General features: G+C 36.0%; 1 protein-coding gene across 4 annotated transcripts in view; it reads left to right on the top strand.

Annotated features, from left to right (window-relative positions):
• Nucleotides 1-17143, top strand: part of ACTR2 (ARP2 actin related protein 2 homolog) — a 33177-nt gene extending 16034 nt beyond the window's left edge. For all 4 annotated transcript variants that reach the window (XM_025201455.1, XM_006021477.3, XM_025201454.1 and 1 more), the window contains 6 exons: nt 3610-3682; nt 8459-8595; nt 10290-10439; nt 12096-12241; nt 12581-12713; nt 14151-17143. In XM_025201455.1, the coding sequence (XP_025057240.1) occupies nt 3610-3682; nt 8459-8595; nt 10290-10439; nt 12096-12241; nt 12581-12713; nt 14151-14321 (810 nt within the window). In that variant the 3' untranslated portion in view covers nt 14322-17143. The remainder of the gene's footprint in view (nt 1-3609; nt 3683-8458; nt 8596-10289; nt 10440-12095; nt 12242-12580; nt 12714-14150) is intronic.
• Nucleotides 17144-18821: the final 1678 nt, after the last annotated feature.

Consider the following 18821-nt stretch of genomic DNA (forward strand, 5'->3'; position numbering starts at 1 on the left):
CACATCTGACATCCATCCCCCAACTACACCCCACACTCCCCCCACACACAAGTACCTACATATATTTCTAAAGAAAGTACAAATCGTGTTATATTTAGTTTAATTTGTAAAAATAATAATAATAATGTAATTTTGTATAATTTTGAATTGTCTGCACAGAATTTTGAATTTTTCTGTGCATAATTTCCTGGGGTATAATAATCTGTTACAGGCTTATAAGTGCCTCCATGAAAAGCCTACATTATTTTGGTTCCTATTTTTACTAATTTTGTCTTAAGCACAGTTCTTTGAAAGATGGTAATGTGAGAAAAATAGATAATTTTGGCAACAAAACTTGCTCTTAATAGAAGGAAAGCTGCTTCTGAATAGAATAATTTTGTTAATACTTATTAAATCTGTCAACATGTATTTGTCATGTAGTGAAATGACAATTATAGACGTCAGAGAATAAATATTTGCCTTTGCAAATTACTTTTTTCCAATTTTAGAGTTGCATTGCAAAGTGTAAAGGAAGCAACCTATATGCTTATTTTACTTGGTTACTGACAGTTTAAAATTTTGCATACCTTTTTTCTATTGCAGTTTTTCATTTATAAACTCAGTCTGCACTTAGGTTGCTTACAGGCCTCGACTGACCTAGGGTTACAACTGTTGGCAGGCACTTACTGCTTAAGTCAGGTTACTTATTTTTGCTTGCTTAATTTTTCCTTGCTTCCTTTTTGCGGTAAAATGCTATATATCTGCCTTTTTAGTTTAGGAAATTACTTTGCGTACACGCTAAATAACAGAAGCTACAGAAGCCTGTTATTAACTAGTGGTAACTTGAACGCTCACAGTCTACCTGGGTATTTTGCTAAATTTGTCTTCCATGTCAGGAAGCTCATCCATTCTGCCTTGCAAACATTTATAACCTCGTGGCAGGGTGATCTACAGTTTGGTCTTGGTACGTTCCTTGGACTTGGTGTCTTCAACTTCTTTTTTCTCAAGTGTGCTCGCACAAAACTAGTTTAGATAACACTGGTTTTCCTAGTCGCTTGCAATGTGCTTGAGCTAGCAGATTTTCAGTTGTCAGCTCTTGATATTGTAAAATAACTTATTTATTCTTTCAACTCTGCAGCCATTCCTAAATATGATGGCATGCTTAAAAAAAAAGGCAGGGGGGAGGGAGTAAGAGTTAGGGCTTTAATCTTGTGCAAATATACTGTTAAATTGAGGCATAAAAATACTGCCTAGTACCTTAACATGTGTTCATCAAAAGACCAACACACAGAAGTATTTTAGATGTGTTCCAGTTCTTTTAAATATAAAAAATTTAATTTTTTAATTTTTATCTGAATCATTTTCCTCCCATATAAAATAGAAGAATAGTAATATGCTGTAGCCTACTCACTGACCTAGAAAAGTCCCCTCCCAGTTTATTCTTTTCTAAGGCAGAAATGGCAGTAAAGCACCTAGCTCCTGTTGACTTTCAGTAGGAAAGTGAGCTTCTAGTTTAATCAACTTAAGATGCTGAAAGCTACTGAAAAGGCTTCAGAATACCACATAGTGCAAATGCCACTGTTCTGTGCAAGTTAAAATACATCCAGGTATTCTTCGAGTCTTGTAAAAAGCCTGAGATGAGGTGAAATGGTCAATTGCTTTTGACTCATAGCAGCAAAAAAAATTGTTTCCTTTGCTTTTATTTAAGTTGTCTTCAGTGAGGACTAGATTCCATGAACCACTATCCTCTTACATATGGAGTCTGTTTCTTTAGTACTTAAAATATTTTAATGGTTTATAGAGCCTTGAGCATAAGGTAAATACTCTTCTTTCATAGTTTAATCTATATAAATAAAGGCATTTGAGTAGCATACAAGACAGTATGTACAAGGACTAAATAGAGCTCTGTCTAACATCTGTGGTTAGCTTAAAGCATTGCTTTGCCATTTTTTTTTTTAAATCCAGGGAGTCTATTTGCCTATTCCAGGTGGATGTTAGTACATTTGAAAGACTTACTTTTACCTTGCATTACATGCAATAAGCAGCATTAATGAACGTAACTATTTGTACTGTATTTACTCCAATGCAAGACGGTGTTTTCCCCACCCCCCATCAGCACAGGGGGGAACCCCTCATCTTACATTTGCATACAAAGAAATTTCACTAAATACACGGTCTATCATTAAACTGCTGCCAAAAGCAGCAGGTACTTAGTAATGGAAACCAACTACGAAGTTAATTTAAACACAGCTAACACTGAGCATGACTATAAAACACACAGCCTGTGATGGGCAAACATGCTGATTAGAGTCTACCATAAGGATAGGTTAGCACGGCTCATCTAAATAAGATGGTGGCCATTGAGCACAGACTCCCCTTTGTCCCCCTCCCGATTTTATTTTTTTCTGCTGTAGCAGTGGGAGGTAGACAAATTCAAGTTAAATCTCCAATAATTAGTTCCCTATCTGGAAAATTGTAACTAATTTTATAAATTTTCCAGATAGAGAATCAAATTATTGGCTGGGGTTATCTTATATTCAGGGTTGTCTTTGTATTCAAGTAAATACAGTATATATTCGCAGTACCCTAAACATTAGAAACTCATTAGTAAGGCCCCAACATTCAGAAAACGTTTTTTTTTTATTATTTTTTTTTTTTTAAGGGGTGGGAGGGGTTCATTATTTGCCACCTGGTTTCTGACCCTATGGCATATATTTACATTCACATTTTCTCCATGATGACAAGGTGAGGAACTTATTTTTATAATGAAACCTGATACTGTTTTTCATTTTACATTTCTGAAGGATTTGTGTTTTCCTAAGGCACCAAGTCATGAGACCATAATAAAATGAGCTGGCAACACTGTGTTCCTTTCTGTCTTCACCCAAGAACATAGAGCAGGAAGGAACAGCTGCAGGGAATAGCCTTGTGGTATTTGCACTCACACTCACAATTGGTCCTGTGTGCAGATTTATTAAAGTTTGGACCTGTTTTATAGCTTTCAGCAGCCTTCTTGCACATTTAACAGAGACTAATTGAATGAATGCATCAAGTAATTTTGGCACCTGAAAAAAAGTTAGCTTTATAACTTCAGTCATAGAGGTGTATACACCTTTAACAAACATTTCATTCCAAAGTCACACTTCAGTAATAAAGTACTTGGCTGCTCTACAACTGTTACCTCCCACTCATTGATTAGGTTTATTTTCAAAGTTTCATAAAGCCACAGAGAAGTTGGGTTGTTTTTTTTTTAACAGCATTAACCCTTCCTTGTTAAGTTGTGGAATGCCTTTGTCAACTTTATTTGGTATTATTATTATTTTACTTGCATTAACAGCAACTGCTGTGTAAAAATTAAGTATTACTTGTGGCAAAGTAAATCACGCTAATCTTCGTATGCTGAAAATCTGATTTCATATTAGCATTCCAAAAAGTTAGTAAAGATTGACAAGTACAAAGGATCAACTTGTGGTCATTGCACCAGGTTGTGACATAATGATGAATGCTGCAGAATATATAAGACAGTAAAGATTAGATTATGCAATATGTGAATACTAAATTAAATGTCCTTTAAGAATATTATAAAGGTTTAGCAATTTTTGTATTTATTAGATGTTTTCTTTTTTTTAGGTAATGTTTGAGACTTACCAGTTTTCTGGAGTATATGTAGCCATTCAGGCTGTCCTTACTTTGTATGCCCAAGGTAGGTAACGGTAACTTAGAATGTTTGATTTCTTAATGTATTATTTGGCTGAAGTTTCAGGATGGTGTGCAGAAAAGATCTTGGGCCTAATTGACTACATACAGGGTCTTCATAAAGTCCTTGTGCACTTTTAAACTTTAATAACTTAGGTTGTAGGTATGATAGAAACAATCTGTAAAGGGCATTTAAAAGAAAATTTATTAAAGTTTTAGGACAACTAGAGTACACAATACTAGACTTAAACATAACCACCATCCATCGTGATACAGTGCTCAATCCAATATTCCAAGTCCTTGAAAACCACTTCCCAGTTGCTCTTGAGTTACTGCACTAATTGCATTGGTGATCCTATCCCTAAGTTCAACCAAAGAATGTGGTTTTGATAAATAAGCTACACTTTTAACATGTCCCCATAAAAAGAAGTCCAAAGGCCACAGGTAAGGTGAATGAGGTGGCCAAGCAATTGGTCCACCTCTGCCTATCCACTTCTCTGAGAAAATGTCATTTAGGAACTGTCGTACATTCAGAGCATAGTGACACGGAGCTCCATCTTATTGAAGAATAAATTAATTACTACCTAAAGTCTAGCATTGTGTACTCTAGTTGTCCTAAAACTGTAATAGATTTGCTTTTAAATGCTGTTCACAGATTGTTTCTATCATACATACAACCTAAGTTTTTAAAGTTTTAAAAGTGTACAAGGACTTTATGAAGACCCTGTATAAGTAAGCACAGCTGACTGGATAGTCAAGATTGTAGGGTTTATAAGGAAAAACAGATGATCAGAAGTACTCGTTGCTGGTAATTTATTTCTCCTTTCCCTGTAAACCAAAGTATATAGGTTATTGTTAAAATGTAGTCAAACTGTCCTTACATCTCTGACATTTGAAATGTAATTTTCAGGCAGCCCTTAGTGTATCTTTGGACTTCAAGAAGATGCTTTAAGACCAACCCCATTATCTTTGACCCCTTCTAATTGAATCAAATTGCAGTGAACTCTGGTTAACTTTCTATGATGGCTTATGTCTCAATTGTTCTGATTCTTTCGTGGTGCTGCATTCATGTTCCCTGCAACCTAAAAGTTACTGAGAGCTGGTTGCATTATTTGCATTCTCTTTGGAGTGCAAATTGACCCACCGTTTCTTTGTATTCACTTTTTAGTATTTACCGAACAGTTGTGAAAAGGTTTATGTGATTTGTGTTTATTTTAGGTTCAGTAGAGAGAATAGGCTTGGCTACTGTAGATAAGTTGGAAAAAATCAGAGTGGAGGTGACATTCTGCCTCCTTTGACTTAAGTGTCAGTTTGCTATTAACTGCAGTAGGCTGGGATTGAAAGAGTAAATTTCAAGCATGCATGTTAATGTGACTCCTTTCATCTCGTCTCGTTGTACCTACCATGGTCCATGGTGAATTTGACCTTTTAAATGGTAGGATATGGACCATCTTCTCATAATAACAGCTGTAACCTCAACTTTTAAGTCAAGAACAATAAACTAAGAGAGCTTGTATATGTTGGTCTGTTGTGCTACACATGTTGGATATTAGGAAAAACTTCTCACTAGGAGGGTGGTGAAGCACTGGAGCAGCTTACATAGAGAGCTGGTAGAATCTCCATCTTTGGAGGTTTTTAAAGCCCAGCTCAACAAAGCCTTGGCTGGAATGATCTAATTGGGGATGGTCCTGCTTTGAGCAGGGAGTTGGACTAGTTGACCTCCTAAGGTCCCTTCCAACCCATATTTTCTATGTTTTAAGAACAAGATATTAACAGCTGAACATGGATACGTTTACAGACTAAAGTTATAGCAGAAGAACAGTCGAAACAACTTCATCTAGTGCCAACTATGATTCCCTCCTGACCCCCTTTTTAAAGAGGGAGTAGGAGAAAAACCCCAAGCTTTTGCAAAGTGCAAAACTTATAAAAGAGAAGAAAAGTGAAAAAGATAACATTCATCCAGCTGACATATTTATGTTGCTTGAGTTAAGGTGGTGCCAAAACCCCTCCCTCAGTCCCTTTCACTGAGTTACCTGAACAATAGAAATTCTTTCCAGGCTAAAATCTGACGCACACTTTTAATGGGGGTGGGATTTTTCTTCTGATCCATTTCCTTCACTTAAAGGGAGATGTACTCAGCATTCCCACTTTAGCTTAGGTTAGGGGATGGCTAACCTGCAACAAGTGGCATAGGGAGTTGTCATGTGGGGCACATGAGTCCCAGGTGTTCAGTAAAGGGAGATGCTAGAATAGAGGCAGGGAGGCATGTCTTTGGTTGCATGGAGTGGAGCAGGATCAGGATGTTGCTGCAAGATGGTGTCAGGTGTCCCCTTCCCTGGCCTTGCAGCTGCCACGAATTTCAGGACTTAGGGTCCTTCTTCACTACATAAAACTGTAGTGGTTGGCAGAGCCCTTGAAAGGCTAACTTGGCTCTTGGCATTGATGCTTCTCTTACAGCAGTGTCCTCCTCTGCTCCCCATGGCTGTTAGGCTCAAGCCCTTATGCCTCCATACCAGAGCCTAGGACACAAAATCTATCATGCGTGTCTCTGGGGAGTGAGGATCAGAATGGCATTTGGGGAGAGGGCTGGCCTTAACTTTTAGCAGGCCTGTCAAAAAGGTTAGCTATCACTGGCTAAAGTCAGCAGTTCTCAGACCATGTTCTGAAGAACGCTGGGGTTCCACAAGGAGATTGGAAGTAAGAAAGAAGTAGCCCAGGCAGTCCCCTGCCAGACTCTCTGCATCAGCTCACAGGATAGGAAGTAGGGGTTCTGTGGCAGAAATGATTTGAAAGTGTTCCATGACTTCAGAAAGTTTGAAAACTACTGATTTAGGTTATAAACTTTGCCATTCCTTATCAGGGAACTGAATCTCAAGCTACTTCCAGGCTATGAGACCAGAAGTCCTAAGAGTGTAGAGAACTGCAGCCATTTTCTTCACACAACATCAAGGGACTGCCTTAGAGGTTTCCACTGAATATGCCAAAAGTTAAGGCTTTAAGTAATAATGGTCTGATCATTTTTTGGGGTGTCTTTTCTTCTCCCCTCCCACAGTGGTGATGAACACTTGCAGTTCTCTTTGTCAACTGGAGCTGCAGGTGCTCAACACATGAAAAAATCAGATTCCTCTTTCTTGTTAGCTTGATGGTTAGGCAAGAAGATTTGGAAAATAAAGTCTGTGGGCCCATATGGATGTCAGTGAATGCTGTTCAGACAATTACTATATATACAAGTTAGCTATCAAACAAAGTAGAACACTTGCAAACTACCAGCCAAACAAGTGTTTAGGACCTGTGAGACTTCTAAATACATAATCCATATCCAGAAGGGTTAAGTCTAGTTGATGTTGACAAACACAGTGTTTGTTCTTTGAAAGAGATCAATGTTTTCCTTTTACATGCCCTGTTTTCCTAGGAATTGCTATGCAGATGGTATGTAGTATTAGTCACTGCTTTAGAGACCTTTTGTATTATTATATTATACTTGTTTTTTTTGCCTTCAAATTAAAGATTATTTCAGTGCATTATGTGGTTGCTATTAAATTATGACTGCTAAGTGTAACTGCTGCTTTTACCTTGAGTTTTGGGTCATTTTAATATTAAAATAACAAAAGATTTAAATTTTTTATTACCAAGATTCCACAACAGTATTAGTTAAGTATTCTCTTGTGATTATGACTAGTTCTTTTCTTGCTGCAGTGATGATTTTGTTCCACTTCAGCCTTCTGGAGGAATATTTCATTGGTAGATTAGTTAAGGATTATTCCAAATGACTTCGTCTCATTATGCAGTATTGGGACAACTCCTGTGTCCTTGATGTAATTGATTCAAAATATCCTCAGCCTCAAAGGGTCAAGACTCGAGAGTGACTTATGAAATCCAGCATTTTATCAAAATCTGAAATATCTAATATAACCTGTCCTAAAAACCATATTTAAAAGACATTCTCAGGTTAAAGGTCTCTAATTTTGCTTATGTTAACATGTCAGAAACAAAAATGAAGGATTCTGCATCTAACTTATTTTCCAACATTTGTTCACCTTCCCTTCTACACTTTGCTTACTTGACCCCAATAGAAGCAAGTTTCACTTTCTGACTGGTCACATGGTGTTGTATCTTCTCAACAGAAATACTCCTTGATGTAGTATTAGATTTCCTTAGGGTAGGAAATAAGGGTAGGAAATTTCTAAATAAGCACTGCCCTTAGAAAAACTACAGTGCAACCTATGAACTGGACAGTTTTACATTTCAGTTTTTGGAAGCGACTTTGGCCTAAAAAATTCACTATAGATTTATAAAATATTGCACTTGAGCACAGACCAAAAAATTAAGACTTGCTTTTAATTATTCAGACAAGCTAAATTGGACAAGCTAAATTGCCACGCGAATGAGCTCCAGGTAAGCACTGTTTAGAAATGAGGCCAATATTAAATTGCACATTAGTGCAGAAAACAAGAAGCTTGTCCTAGCCAGTATTTAACAAGTTGAGTGTTCTCTATTTAATTGGAATACAATTTGATGGGAAGTTGGGGAAGTTCATACAGAATTGTCAAATAAACCTTGAAATAAGTGGGTATAATAAAGTAGAGCACTTATTTTAGCTCCACACTTTATTTTAAAGTGGGAACAGATTTCCCCATAAAGTCAAGGAAATAATTTGTCTTAATTAAGCCAGTTCTTTCATCAGGATGTTAGCATGCCTGCTAGGTTGCCTTAGTTACAGGGGTGTGAAATAATGCAATTAATTAATAATCTTTGCCTTTGGATCTAATATCGTCCTATTTAGGTTTATTGACTGGTGTTGTTGTGGACTCTGGAGATGGTGTAACTCATATTTGCCCCGTGTATGAAGGTTTCTCTCTTCCTCATCTCACCAGAAGACTAGACATTGCTGGGAGAGATATTACCAGATACCTTATCAAGGTAAACTAGAAAAAAAAGAAAACGTGAGTTTGTCCATGTCTTAATGAAAGCACATTTATATTGTCTTCAAGATTTGGATTTTAAAATCAAATACTTTGCTTCACAAGCTAGTAAAAGTTGTTCAGAAAGAAGAATGTTTCCTAGCTATTATAGGAAAATTTGCTATGGAATCTCTCTTGCTCCAGAATCCTCTTTTAAAATACAATTTTAGTCTGTGGATTACATCAAGGGTGTCAAACTTACAGCCTGTGGGCCAGATCCAGCCCCCAGGGGTACTCTTATCTGGCCAGCCAGACTGCCAGTTGGTCACTGGATTTTTGGGTAATGTAGCTGGGAGGAGTAGTTTGTTGCAGAATCCAGGGCCCTTGAGCCCTGGTGTCAGTGACACTTAGTGGCAGGAGGGGGAGTGAAGGCTGCCACAACCCTGTCTGCCCTCCTTTTCCTCTTTCCACTACCTCAGTCCTACCTTCTTGGCCGCACGGCTCCTGCCGTGTGATCTGTGCTGGAGCTGCCACAGTGGCACAGAGCATTCAGAAGCAGCCTCAGCTCCAGTTCCAGCACAGGCATGTCTCAGGGGGCTCGCATCACTGCTACATGCTCTTGGTCAGAGCCAGAGCTGCTAATGCCACTGCCACGTACTCCAGGTTAGAGCTGATGCCACCATTACCTCCTGTCTTGGGCTGTACTTGGCCTGCACAGAGCCCCACAACCCAGATCCAGCATGGGACACAAGGTGAATTTGACACCCATGGGTTATATAAACCACATTCTAAATATAAACAGCAAACTGATTGCAGACAGGGTGCTCCTGGATCATGTCTACCTCCCAGGAGAAGCAAGGCTTGAGATGTGGTGTACTAGATGACATCATGTTTCCTTAGAAATTTCCAAAATAGGCTGGATTTATACTAAGATACAAAGTTCCAGTTTGAATTGAAGTATAATTTGCACCTTCTCCTAGTTCCTTAGGATAAGAAGTATTATTGTCTGAATTTGGACTCCACATGGTCCAGTTTCACAAGATGGGTGAATCCACTCCTGATTCAAATTTAATCATTTAATGACTATATTATAAAAAAAAGATTTATGTCTTATTTGGCAAAAATACATGCTTCTTGACCTGCATATTAAAGCTAATATTTTGCTCTGGTGTAGTTTGGGATTTAGCCACTCTAGTGATGGGGGCATTTTCTGTGTTTGTAGGTCTTTAAAATTGGAGTCAGCCTTTAAAGACTTTCTAAGATGTAGGAACAGCTTTGCTAGCTTTTTCATGTGGCTCTGTAGAGATAGCAACTCTGGTCCAAATAAAGTGGTAAATTAAAATGAATTGTACCATTATAAGTGATATTAACACACTTGAGCTCTGAGGGCAGGGTGGCACCTAATTAGTTCAGAGGAAGCATCTGATTTTTGCCTTGCTTTTTCTTTTGTTGGAAAAAATCATTTATAGTGAACTATAGTGGTAAATGTGATTTCCAGTTTTCAGAGTAATCCTATGATTTTTCTGCTGTTGGAAATGAGTAACTTGACCTCTGTTCTTATTTTACGTTACAAGCATGATTTCTTTGACCTCAGCCATGTTTCTCATTGAAGTCAGTATGTCCCTGAATAAAAAATCAGTTAAATGTATGCTCACACTTAATCACTGATACAAAACTGAGTCACTCCAACTTTACTTGAATATTTTCAAACAGCTGCTGTTACTGAGGGGCTATGCCTTCAACCATTCTGCTGATTTTGAGACTGTTCGAATGATCAAGGAAAAGTTATGTTATGTGGGATACAACATAGAACAGGAACAGAAATTGGCATTGGAGACCACAGTATTAGTTGAGTCTTATACGGTAAGTAATGAGAGAGACTAATTTAGGAATAGAAAAATCATAGTTTTAACTTAAATACTGGTGTTCTTAAAAAAAAAAAAAAAAAAAAAAAAAAAAAAAAAAAAAAAAAAAAAAAAAAAAAAAAAAAAAAAAAAAAAAAAAAAAAAAAAAAAAAAAAAAAAAAAAAAAAAAAAAAAAAAAAAAAAAAAAAAAAAAAAAAAAAAAAAAAAAAAAAAAAAAAAAAAAAAAAAAAAAAAAAAAAAAAAAAAAAAAAAAAAAAAAAAAAAAAAAAAAAAAAAAAAAAAAAAAAAAAAAAAAAAAAAAAAAAAAAAAAAAAAAAAAAAAAAAAAAAAAAAAAAAAAAAAAAAAAAAAAAAAAAAAAAAAAAAAAAAAAAAAAAAAAAAAAAAAAAAAAAAAAAAAAAAAAAAAAAAAAAAAAAAAAAAAAAAAAAAAAAAAAAAAAAAAAAAAAAAAAAAAAAAAAAAAAAAAAAAAAAAAAAAAAAAAAAAAAAAAAAAAAAAAAAAAAAAAAAAAAAAAAAAAAAAAAAAAAAAAAAAAAAAAAAAAAAAAAAAAAAAAAAAAAAAAAAAAAAAAAAAAAAAAAAAAAAAAAAAAAAAAAAAAAAAAAAAAAAAAAAAAAAAAAAAAAAAAAAAAAAAAAAAAAAAAAAAAAAAAAAAAAAAAAAAAAAAAAAAAAAAAAAAAAAAAAAAAAAAAAAAAAAAAAAAAAAAAAAAAAAAAAAAAAAAAAAAAAAAAAAAAAAAAAAAAAAAAAAAAAAAAAAAAAAAAAAAAAAAAAAAAAAAAAAAAAAAAAAAAAAAAAAAAAAAAAAAAAAAAAAAAAAAAAAAAAAAAAAAAAAAAAAAAAAAAAAAAAAAAAAAAAAAAAAAAAAAAAAAAAAAAAAAAAAAAGTAACACTATAGATGTAAAGTCATAAGCTTTTCTAACGGTTAGAGACGACAACCCCAACAGCAGTAAAAAGGAAACCTACTAAAGTCCAAAATCTCTCAAGTGTATGGACATCCATTTTTTTTTTTTAATGTCTTTCTCTTTTAACAGCTGTGGTTCTTTTTTTCTTATGTCTTTACCTTCTTCTTTTCTTTTCTGACAGGATGGTTTATGAGAAGAGTTGCTTAAAGCTGCCTTCTCTTACAGGGTGTACCATATGTGCCATGCCAATGTTGTCCTATCAGAATATTTTAAGTGGAGGGTATTCTCCAGCAAAATTATGATTTCTTTTTTTGTCAATGAGATTTTCTACTCCTTTTTTTTATCAATAGTTGAAATCAAATTACTGTATTACCAAAGCAAACTTGGAGAAAATAGAAAACTGGGAGAACAGCAGATGGTTGCCAGATCTCTAGCTTCATACATCTAGCTGTTGAGACATCCTGAAAACTGATATCTTGTTCTGACTAGTGAAAAGCACAGTAACTTTTCCTACTACATAACTCATGATACGTTAAAACTAACTTAAACTGTGCTTACAAAGAATCTCTCTGGTATGTGGCTAAAACTTGAAAAGTTTCTAACTTCTGTACATAGGTGGAAAAAACACACACAATTAATTGCAAGACTTGGTATTGCTGTTGCAAATTTGGACAAAGATTTATTTTCTGTTTCATACTGTTAAGCAGTGTAGAAATTTAAAATGAGGTTAAAATTGTGCTCTCTTTTCTATAGCTCCCAGATGGCAGGATTATCAAAGTTGGTGGTGAACGATTTGAGGCACCAGAAGCCTTGTTTCAGCCTCATTTAATCAATGTAGAGGGGGTTGGTGTTGCTGAATTGCTGTTTAACACCATCCAGGCTGCTGACATTGACACCAGGTGAGAGCAGAACATTCAATAATACTTCTCTCTAACTTCTGTCAACAAAAAAGGATAGACCAGAATAACATCAGTTAAAGAACAAAAGTTACAGTGCTTAAAAGTAAATAACAAAATCATTGGGAGAGGAACACCTACATGTGCTTAAGATCTCTGCTCTCTAGGACACTGTTCATGGAGAGTTTATATTGAGCAAGAAAAATATAGCTGTTTTACTGTTGAAAGTATAGGCTTTGCGTCAGTGATAATTGTCTGTATTTCTTGGTTTTACATTTGTTTATACACTGGGGTATCTACTAGTTATGCAAGGAGACACTAGAAAGAATGCTTTTTCTTTAGGTCTGAATTCTATAAGCACATTGTGCTGTCTGGAGGTTCCACTATGTACCCTGGGCTGCCTTCACGGTTGGAACGTGAACTTAAACAGCTGTACCTGGAGCGAGTTCTCAAAGGAGACGTGGAAAAACTTTCTGTAAGTAATGATTTTACACACTTATTTGTAGCTACATCCAGTATCCTGAATTACCACAAGAGGGAGCCAGATGGACAGGAATAGAAAAGAACAGTTCCTGCCATGTGTCTCTTAACATTCTGTCTTTCTAACTACACACCAGTGTTTCAGACAGTCTGTAATACAGGTTTTCTAGTGATTTGCTTAAATGAACTTGAAGTAAGGCCATACTCTGGTACTAAGTGAAGTTTGAAATTTGGGTTTGTTTCATGTAAATGTGCTCTTAAGCTTTAGTGTTCCAAAGCCCCCCTGTATCTTAATAAAATACTGTTATATGAGCAAAATCAACTGGGGTTTTTTTTGGGGGGGGGTGTTTCTGGAGCATTGTTGCATGCTGCATATCACAGGTTTGAATTTAACCTCTGAGTAGTTCACCCGTGTAGCCAAGTTTTTCTTTAACAGTTCTACCATTACTCTGTGCGGGTCAATTTTCTGTCCCCTTTCCCTTTTATTCATTGATTACTGTTATGTTCAGACAACAGTATTGCTCGTATGTTACAGAACTAGACCTGTATTGCATTGCTGCCTGCTTTTTAAGGAGTTTTTTTAATAGAAGAAATGCTTTATGCATGCTGTTTTTAATGTTGAATTATGTCCAGGTTTTAAAAAAATATCCTTTATTATGACATCCATCCTCTAACAGCTTATTTCACCCTCCCCCCCCCCCCCCAAAAAAAGTTCAGTTATTATCCAGATAATCTTTTAAATGTACAGAATATTAACCATATCAAAATAATTTAACTTCTGAACCTTAACCCAACTTTGAGACCTTGTCTGTTTTTTTAATTTTTTACAAATAAAAAATTCCAGATACCTTGCTACTTTGGTTCATTCTTCTATAGGAGAGTTAAAGTTGAAATCCACTAGGAGAATTCTTTAGGTTCTCTTGTGGTCAGAATATATGCATAAGACTGTTCCTTTCCTGTTGTCTCTATCCATGATTTAGCCTAACTTTGCTTATACAAACCCTGCAATATTTTGTGAATAAGTCCACTCTTCTGATAATCTTAGCCACGCACTGGAAAAAAAATTTAGAAATTCCGTGCTGTTCATGAAATGCTAAATTCAAAATCCATGTTTTACATTTGAATGCTGGTTGGGGGGGGGGGGCATTGTGTGCATGTCGTTTTATTTTTTGTTGTTTTAATGGATAGTTTGCTGAGTAACTTTAGGAAATATATCTGTCTGTCTCTAATTTCTGGTGCATCATAGTTATTTTCCTTCAGATTGCACAAGCTGGAAGCTTGCACACTGAGCGCCCTCAGCTAAGCCCTCTAGTTTTGTGTGCACATTCTCCGTATTGAACAATTCCTACTCCACTGTTGCAGCAAATGGCATGGTTTTTTTGTGTGGTTTTATGTTGAGTCCCAACAATATGGTCTCCCTTTTCCTTCCTAGAAATTTAAGATCCGAATTGAAGATCCACCTCGTCGAAAGCACATGGTATTCTTAGGTGGTGCAGTTCTAGCAGACATCATGAAAGACAAAGACAACTTCTGGATGACCCGACAAGAATACCAAGAAAAGGGAGTGCGTGTGCTGGAGAAGCTTGGTGTGACTGTTCGATAAAGCTCAGTGCTTATTCCTGTCACATGTTTAAAGCTTTTTTTTTCTCCCCCCCCCCACCCCCTTTCATTGCCAATCTGAACTCACTCAGCTACATGACATGGGAAAACCTGTCTATGGTCTTTGACCCAAAGGTCAGGTTTTGTTCTGGTTTCTTGGGGTAGCTGTTGTTTAATGTTTCTTAATGTGGCTAAATTTGCCTATTTAAATTGACCATTTCCCTGCAAACAGAACAGAGCAAGAGTGGCCTGTCTTCCTCATTGTTCCCTCCCAGTAGGCACTTGGGTAATTTGGTAGGCTTTTCCGGCAAGGTTTATTGTTGTAATACTGCTAAGCTTTTGTGTCTAGCTCCCTGAGGGTGGTGTGCCTTTTTAACATAAGAAAACTTTTGAGCCTCAGCTTTTACCACCTGTTATTCTCATGATTACCTTTTGTATCTTTTGGCCTTCATCTATGTTGGCATTTCTTTACCACAGTTAGAAATTTTGATTTAAACACACAGCTTAAGCAGCCAAGTGAGTACATTTGGATGTTCTATATGCATTAGCCTTCTAAACTGGCTAACATTTACTTGGAACTATTTAAACTAAGTGACTTAATAGATCAGGGTTTTCAGGCTGACCTTTTTTTCTTGAAAAGCGAATAGTTAATCAGTTCTTACCACAAAATAAACATTAAGAAATCTTGAACATTTTGACAAATTCAGATTTGTGGCCTTCCAGTTGTTCACAGCTGTGTTGCTTTTTTGCAGTGGAATGCTCGGAGTCAATTTAATTTGCAAATTCTTTTCTTTTTTTTACAGTTAAGTTTTGGTACCATCCTGTATCTCTATATAGAGGGCAAGGATTGTTAAATTACTGCCTAACAAATTTAAATGATGAGCTGGGACTGGAGCCTCCAAAGCCTTTCTTTTTTGATAGATGGACATGTTAAAAAAATGCTTGTGAAAATTGTAATTATATGTGACATTAAAACCCCAACAAAGTTATAGAAGTTTGACATTTCTGTAAGTGCTTTTGTGTATATCACAACTTAGCAAGTACATTAACGTGGTGCCAAGTAGTTATTGCAAATTAATCTTTCATGTTACTGACCAGTGTTTGTTAAAACAAAGAGATATTTATAAACAGCCACCCGGCAGTAGGTTATAAAGAATTACCTATATTTGTTGCAGTTAAAAATAACATTGGAATACGAGACTTGTGGCTATTTACCAACTAGTAACAATTCAATCTGTCCGGTTTTTTTTTTTTGCGCTATTTCTGTGGAATTGGGAAGGAAGCAAAACCAGTGTTGGGAAGTCTTTCTAAAAAAGCACATTAAAGCTGAGTTCTACTGAAAAATAGGTGGTGTCACTGGTCATCAACAGCCATCTCGTTTGGGTTTAGTTACCAGTATCTTTTTATTTGTAAACAGAAATATTGGTAACATCTTCAGAATAAAATCTGTCACCTCAATGTGAAGTGTAGCAAAAACTGCTTGCATATCTGCATGCCAATCAGATAGATAGTTAATTTTGCTTCACTCTTCGTGGAACTAACACATTAGGTATTTTCTTCCTTATCACATTTGAGGAAAAGATAGCTACAATCTATTTAAAAAATAGGAACTAGACTTTCAGAGTTCAGTATGCATTCTATTGGCATGCATCTCAGTAGTACACATCTTTTGATATCAATATTTTGCCCTCAAACCTTCCTTTTAATTTTAGAGACTTTTCTTTCATAAGTTGATGGCAAAACCTTCCTTTTGGCTTAGAGGACTAATATGCAGAAGGCATAACGTCTGCATTTCTTTTAATGCTAAGATAGTCGCTGAACTACTGTTAGTAATGACCATTTAATTATAGGAGGGTGTTTTTTCAGCAATATTTACCCTCAGCTTGAACAATATGAATTTATAGGCATGCTGGTCATGCCTCAAAGCATACCTTTAAACAGTCGCTAGACTTCTGGGGACAAGAATGTAAGGGGTACTCTGAATTCCTATAGTTTTCTGTAAACTCAGTACACAAAAAATCCTTTAGAAATGCTATACAGCAGACAGTAGTAGAGGACTTGCTTTTAGAACAAATTAGCAGCAATGGCTTCTCATGTGGTGTATGTTTCTGGGCTTGTGGACACAGTGTTGGGAACCATGGGAATAAACCAAAGAATGACATAAGGACTTTCCTTTTTAGAATGACAATCTGTCATCTGACTTCACAAATATAGGGCCTGACCCTGCAATCCTTTCAGGATCTGACCCTTGCACTGGAGTACTTACAGTATCGTGAGCATGAGACGAGTGAGAGGCCACTTGATTGTGCGGTAACTTGGGTTTCTGTGGAAACTCAGCATAATTATTTAAAAGAAAATCTTTAATACTTTAAATGATTGCTACCCTGGATATGAAAGACTGCTCTTACCAACTTACCATTGGGTAATGTCTGTGTTGAACGAGTGTTCCAGTTGCTCTGGGTGATCCTCCTATCCTGTGTGGGCTGTCAGTTTGGACCTTTCCTATTGCTGCAAAAGCGATCTGGTTTTAAACCTTTTTGAAGACCAAATGCTCAAATTTGCAATATGCTTCAGCTCCCATTAAAGTTGCCTCTGCAGTTGTGAGAGTTCTTGGGAACATCCTATTTTTAAACTTAACCTGCTTTGAAAATGCAATGTTTTAGGATGTTAACCTATGTAGTAACACAAATGGCTTTTTATATAGTTCTGAGCAGTGTTAAAAACAAACAAAACACACAATGCCATATGAGAGTTCATGAATGGAAACACCATTAAATTGACAGGTCTTTTCAATTACGAAAAAATAAAATCACATTTTTCAAGGTGGCTTGTTTGCTTTGTCTCCTTTCAGAAATCACAAATCTGTCTCTTTTTTTTTTTTTCTCCTGTAACTAACATTTTTAATATGAAACATTACAGACTGGTAATCCTGGGGAATCTGATGCATTGAACTAACCCACTGTTAATTGCTCCTGGTTATGCATTGGCACCCTATGTTTCCTAAATGATTGGAAAAGAAACATGTGGGTGGAAAGTAATCTTATCAAGACTTGTCCCCCAGTTGAAGGCTAGCAAGTGTTACACTTTCTGTACATGGTAATGTGCAAAGGGGTGCTAAGACCTCTCAACTTCCATTGACTTTGGAATACTCTGAGAAATGTGCTGACCCCAGGTCACATTATAGAGCAAAATGCTTCAAAGTAACATTTTCATTGTGGGGAAAAAACTCTCCTTGCCTTTAACAAAGTCAGTGGCTGCTAAAATAAAATAAAATTGTGTTCATTGAAGGTGCACTTGTTCAAAACAGCTTTATTTGGGAAACTGTTCATGTTGGTTCTTTTAATTCTCTAAATTGCCTTGCAGATATGGTGAAGACAGGATCCACTGCTTAAATTGAACTGGCTTTGGTAAGTATTTAGCAATGTAGTTGGCTTTTAAGCATGGTTTGTGTCCACGTGGTAATATCAGCGTAACAGCACGTTGTTTCACAGTTACTATTCAGTATTAGCTGGCACAGAGTATTTCTTTTGTAACCGTATTGGCATGTGGAATAGTACCCCTGACTGTACCGTGTTAACAGGCCTGGTCAACCTTTCTTTCTCCCAGGATGCTGTACGTGTCATTCTACATGCGAGTCTTCCAGGCACTCTGCCCCCTGCTAAGGAATTATAGGAAAACTTTTTTTTCTAGACTTTTTTTCTAGTGTAAACTAATACCACAGGCACCATAAGAGATGATGACACATTTGATGCTATGAAAAATGCTGTTCTGTCTCAAATTGGGATGAATGTCATGGCACAGGCAAATACTTGTATCCAGCACCTTAACAGAGGAGGGGGAGGGGAGTACTTTACAGGATCTTGCCACAATGCATTCTGGAAAATCATGCTTTACCTTTGCTTGCTTGTTTGCTTAATAATTTTCCAGATTCTTTGTTTGGCCAGTGTGTCTGTATGCCTGATTAACATGGCTTGTTTGTGTTTATAGTTGTTTCTGTACAGCTCATCTCTGCGTCAGCATGTACCTAGTTGGGTGAAAGCTGATTAGCATTCCTCCCTATAGGTGGTTTTCCAAGAGAAGCTCTTTATAAGACCCAAGCTTTGGTACCAGTTCAAACATTGCCTAGAATAAGCCTTTTAACTAGGTGTTTGTTTCCAAATTCTTCTCTTTTCCTATATTCTGTCTAATATGAAAACTGCTATAAATTCAGAGATGGTTAGAAAAATGTATTGCATACTAATATAAAGTACACAAGAGTACTTGCTTTTTTTTCCTCAACCCAAAACATTTGGAAAAACCAGGGAAGAAATGAATGACCATGAATGCTTTTCTGCCAGCTTACCTTTTTTTGCTTGGTGCTGCAGAACCAAGCAAGCGTCTGGGGAAAATCTCCTTCATTTCAGTATTATAGGAAGACAAGCACCTCACACTCATACCTCGCTTAAGTAGAAGGAATGAGTTTTGCCTATTACCGTCACTGCCTAAGGTTATAGAAGAGTTGACT

Source organism: Alligator sinensis, unplaced genomic scaffold (genome assembly GCF_000455745.1).
Source record: "Alligator sinensis unplaced genomic scaffold, ASM45574v1 scaffold939_1, whole genome shotgun sequence".
NCBI classification, from domain to species: Eukaryota; Metazoa; Chordata; order Crocodylia; family Alligatoridae; genus Alligator; species Alligator sinensis.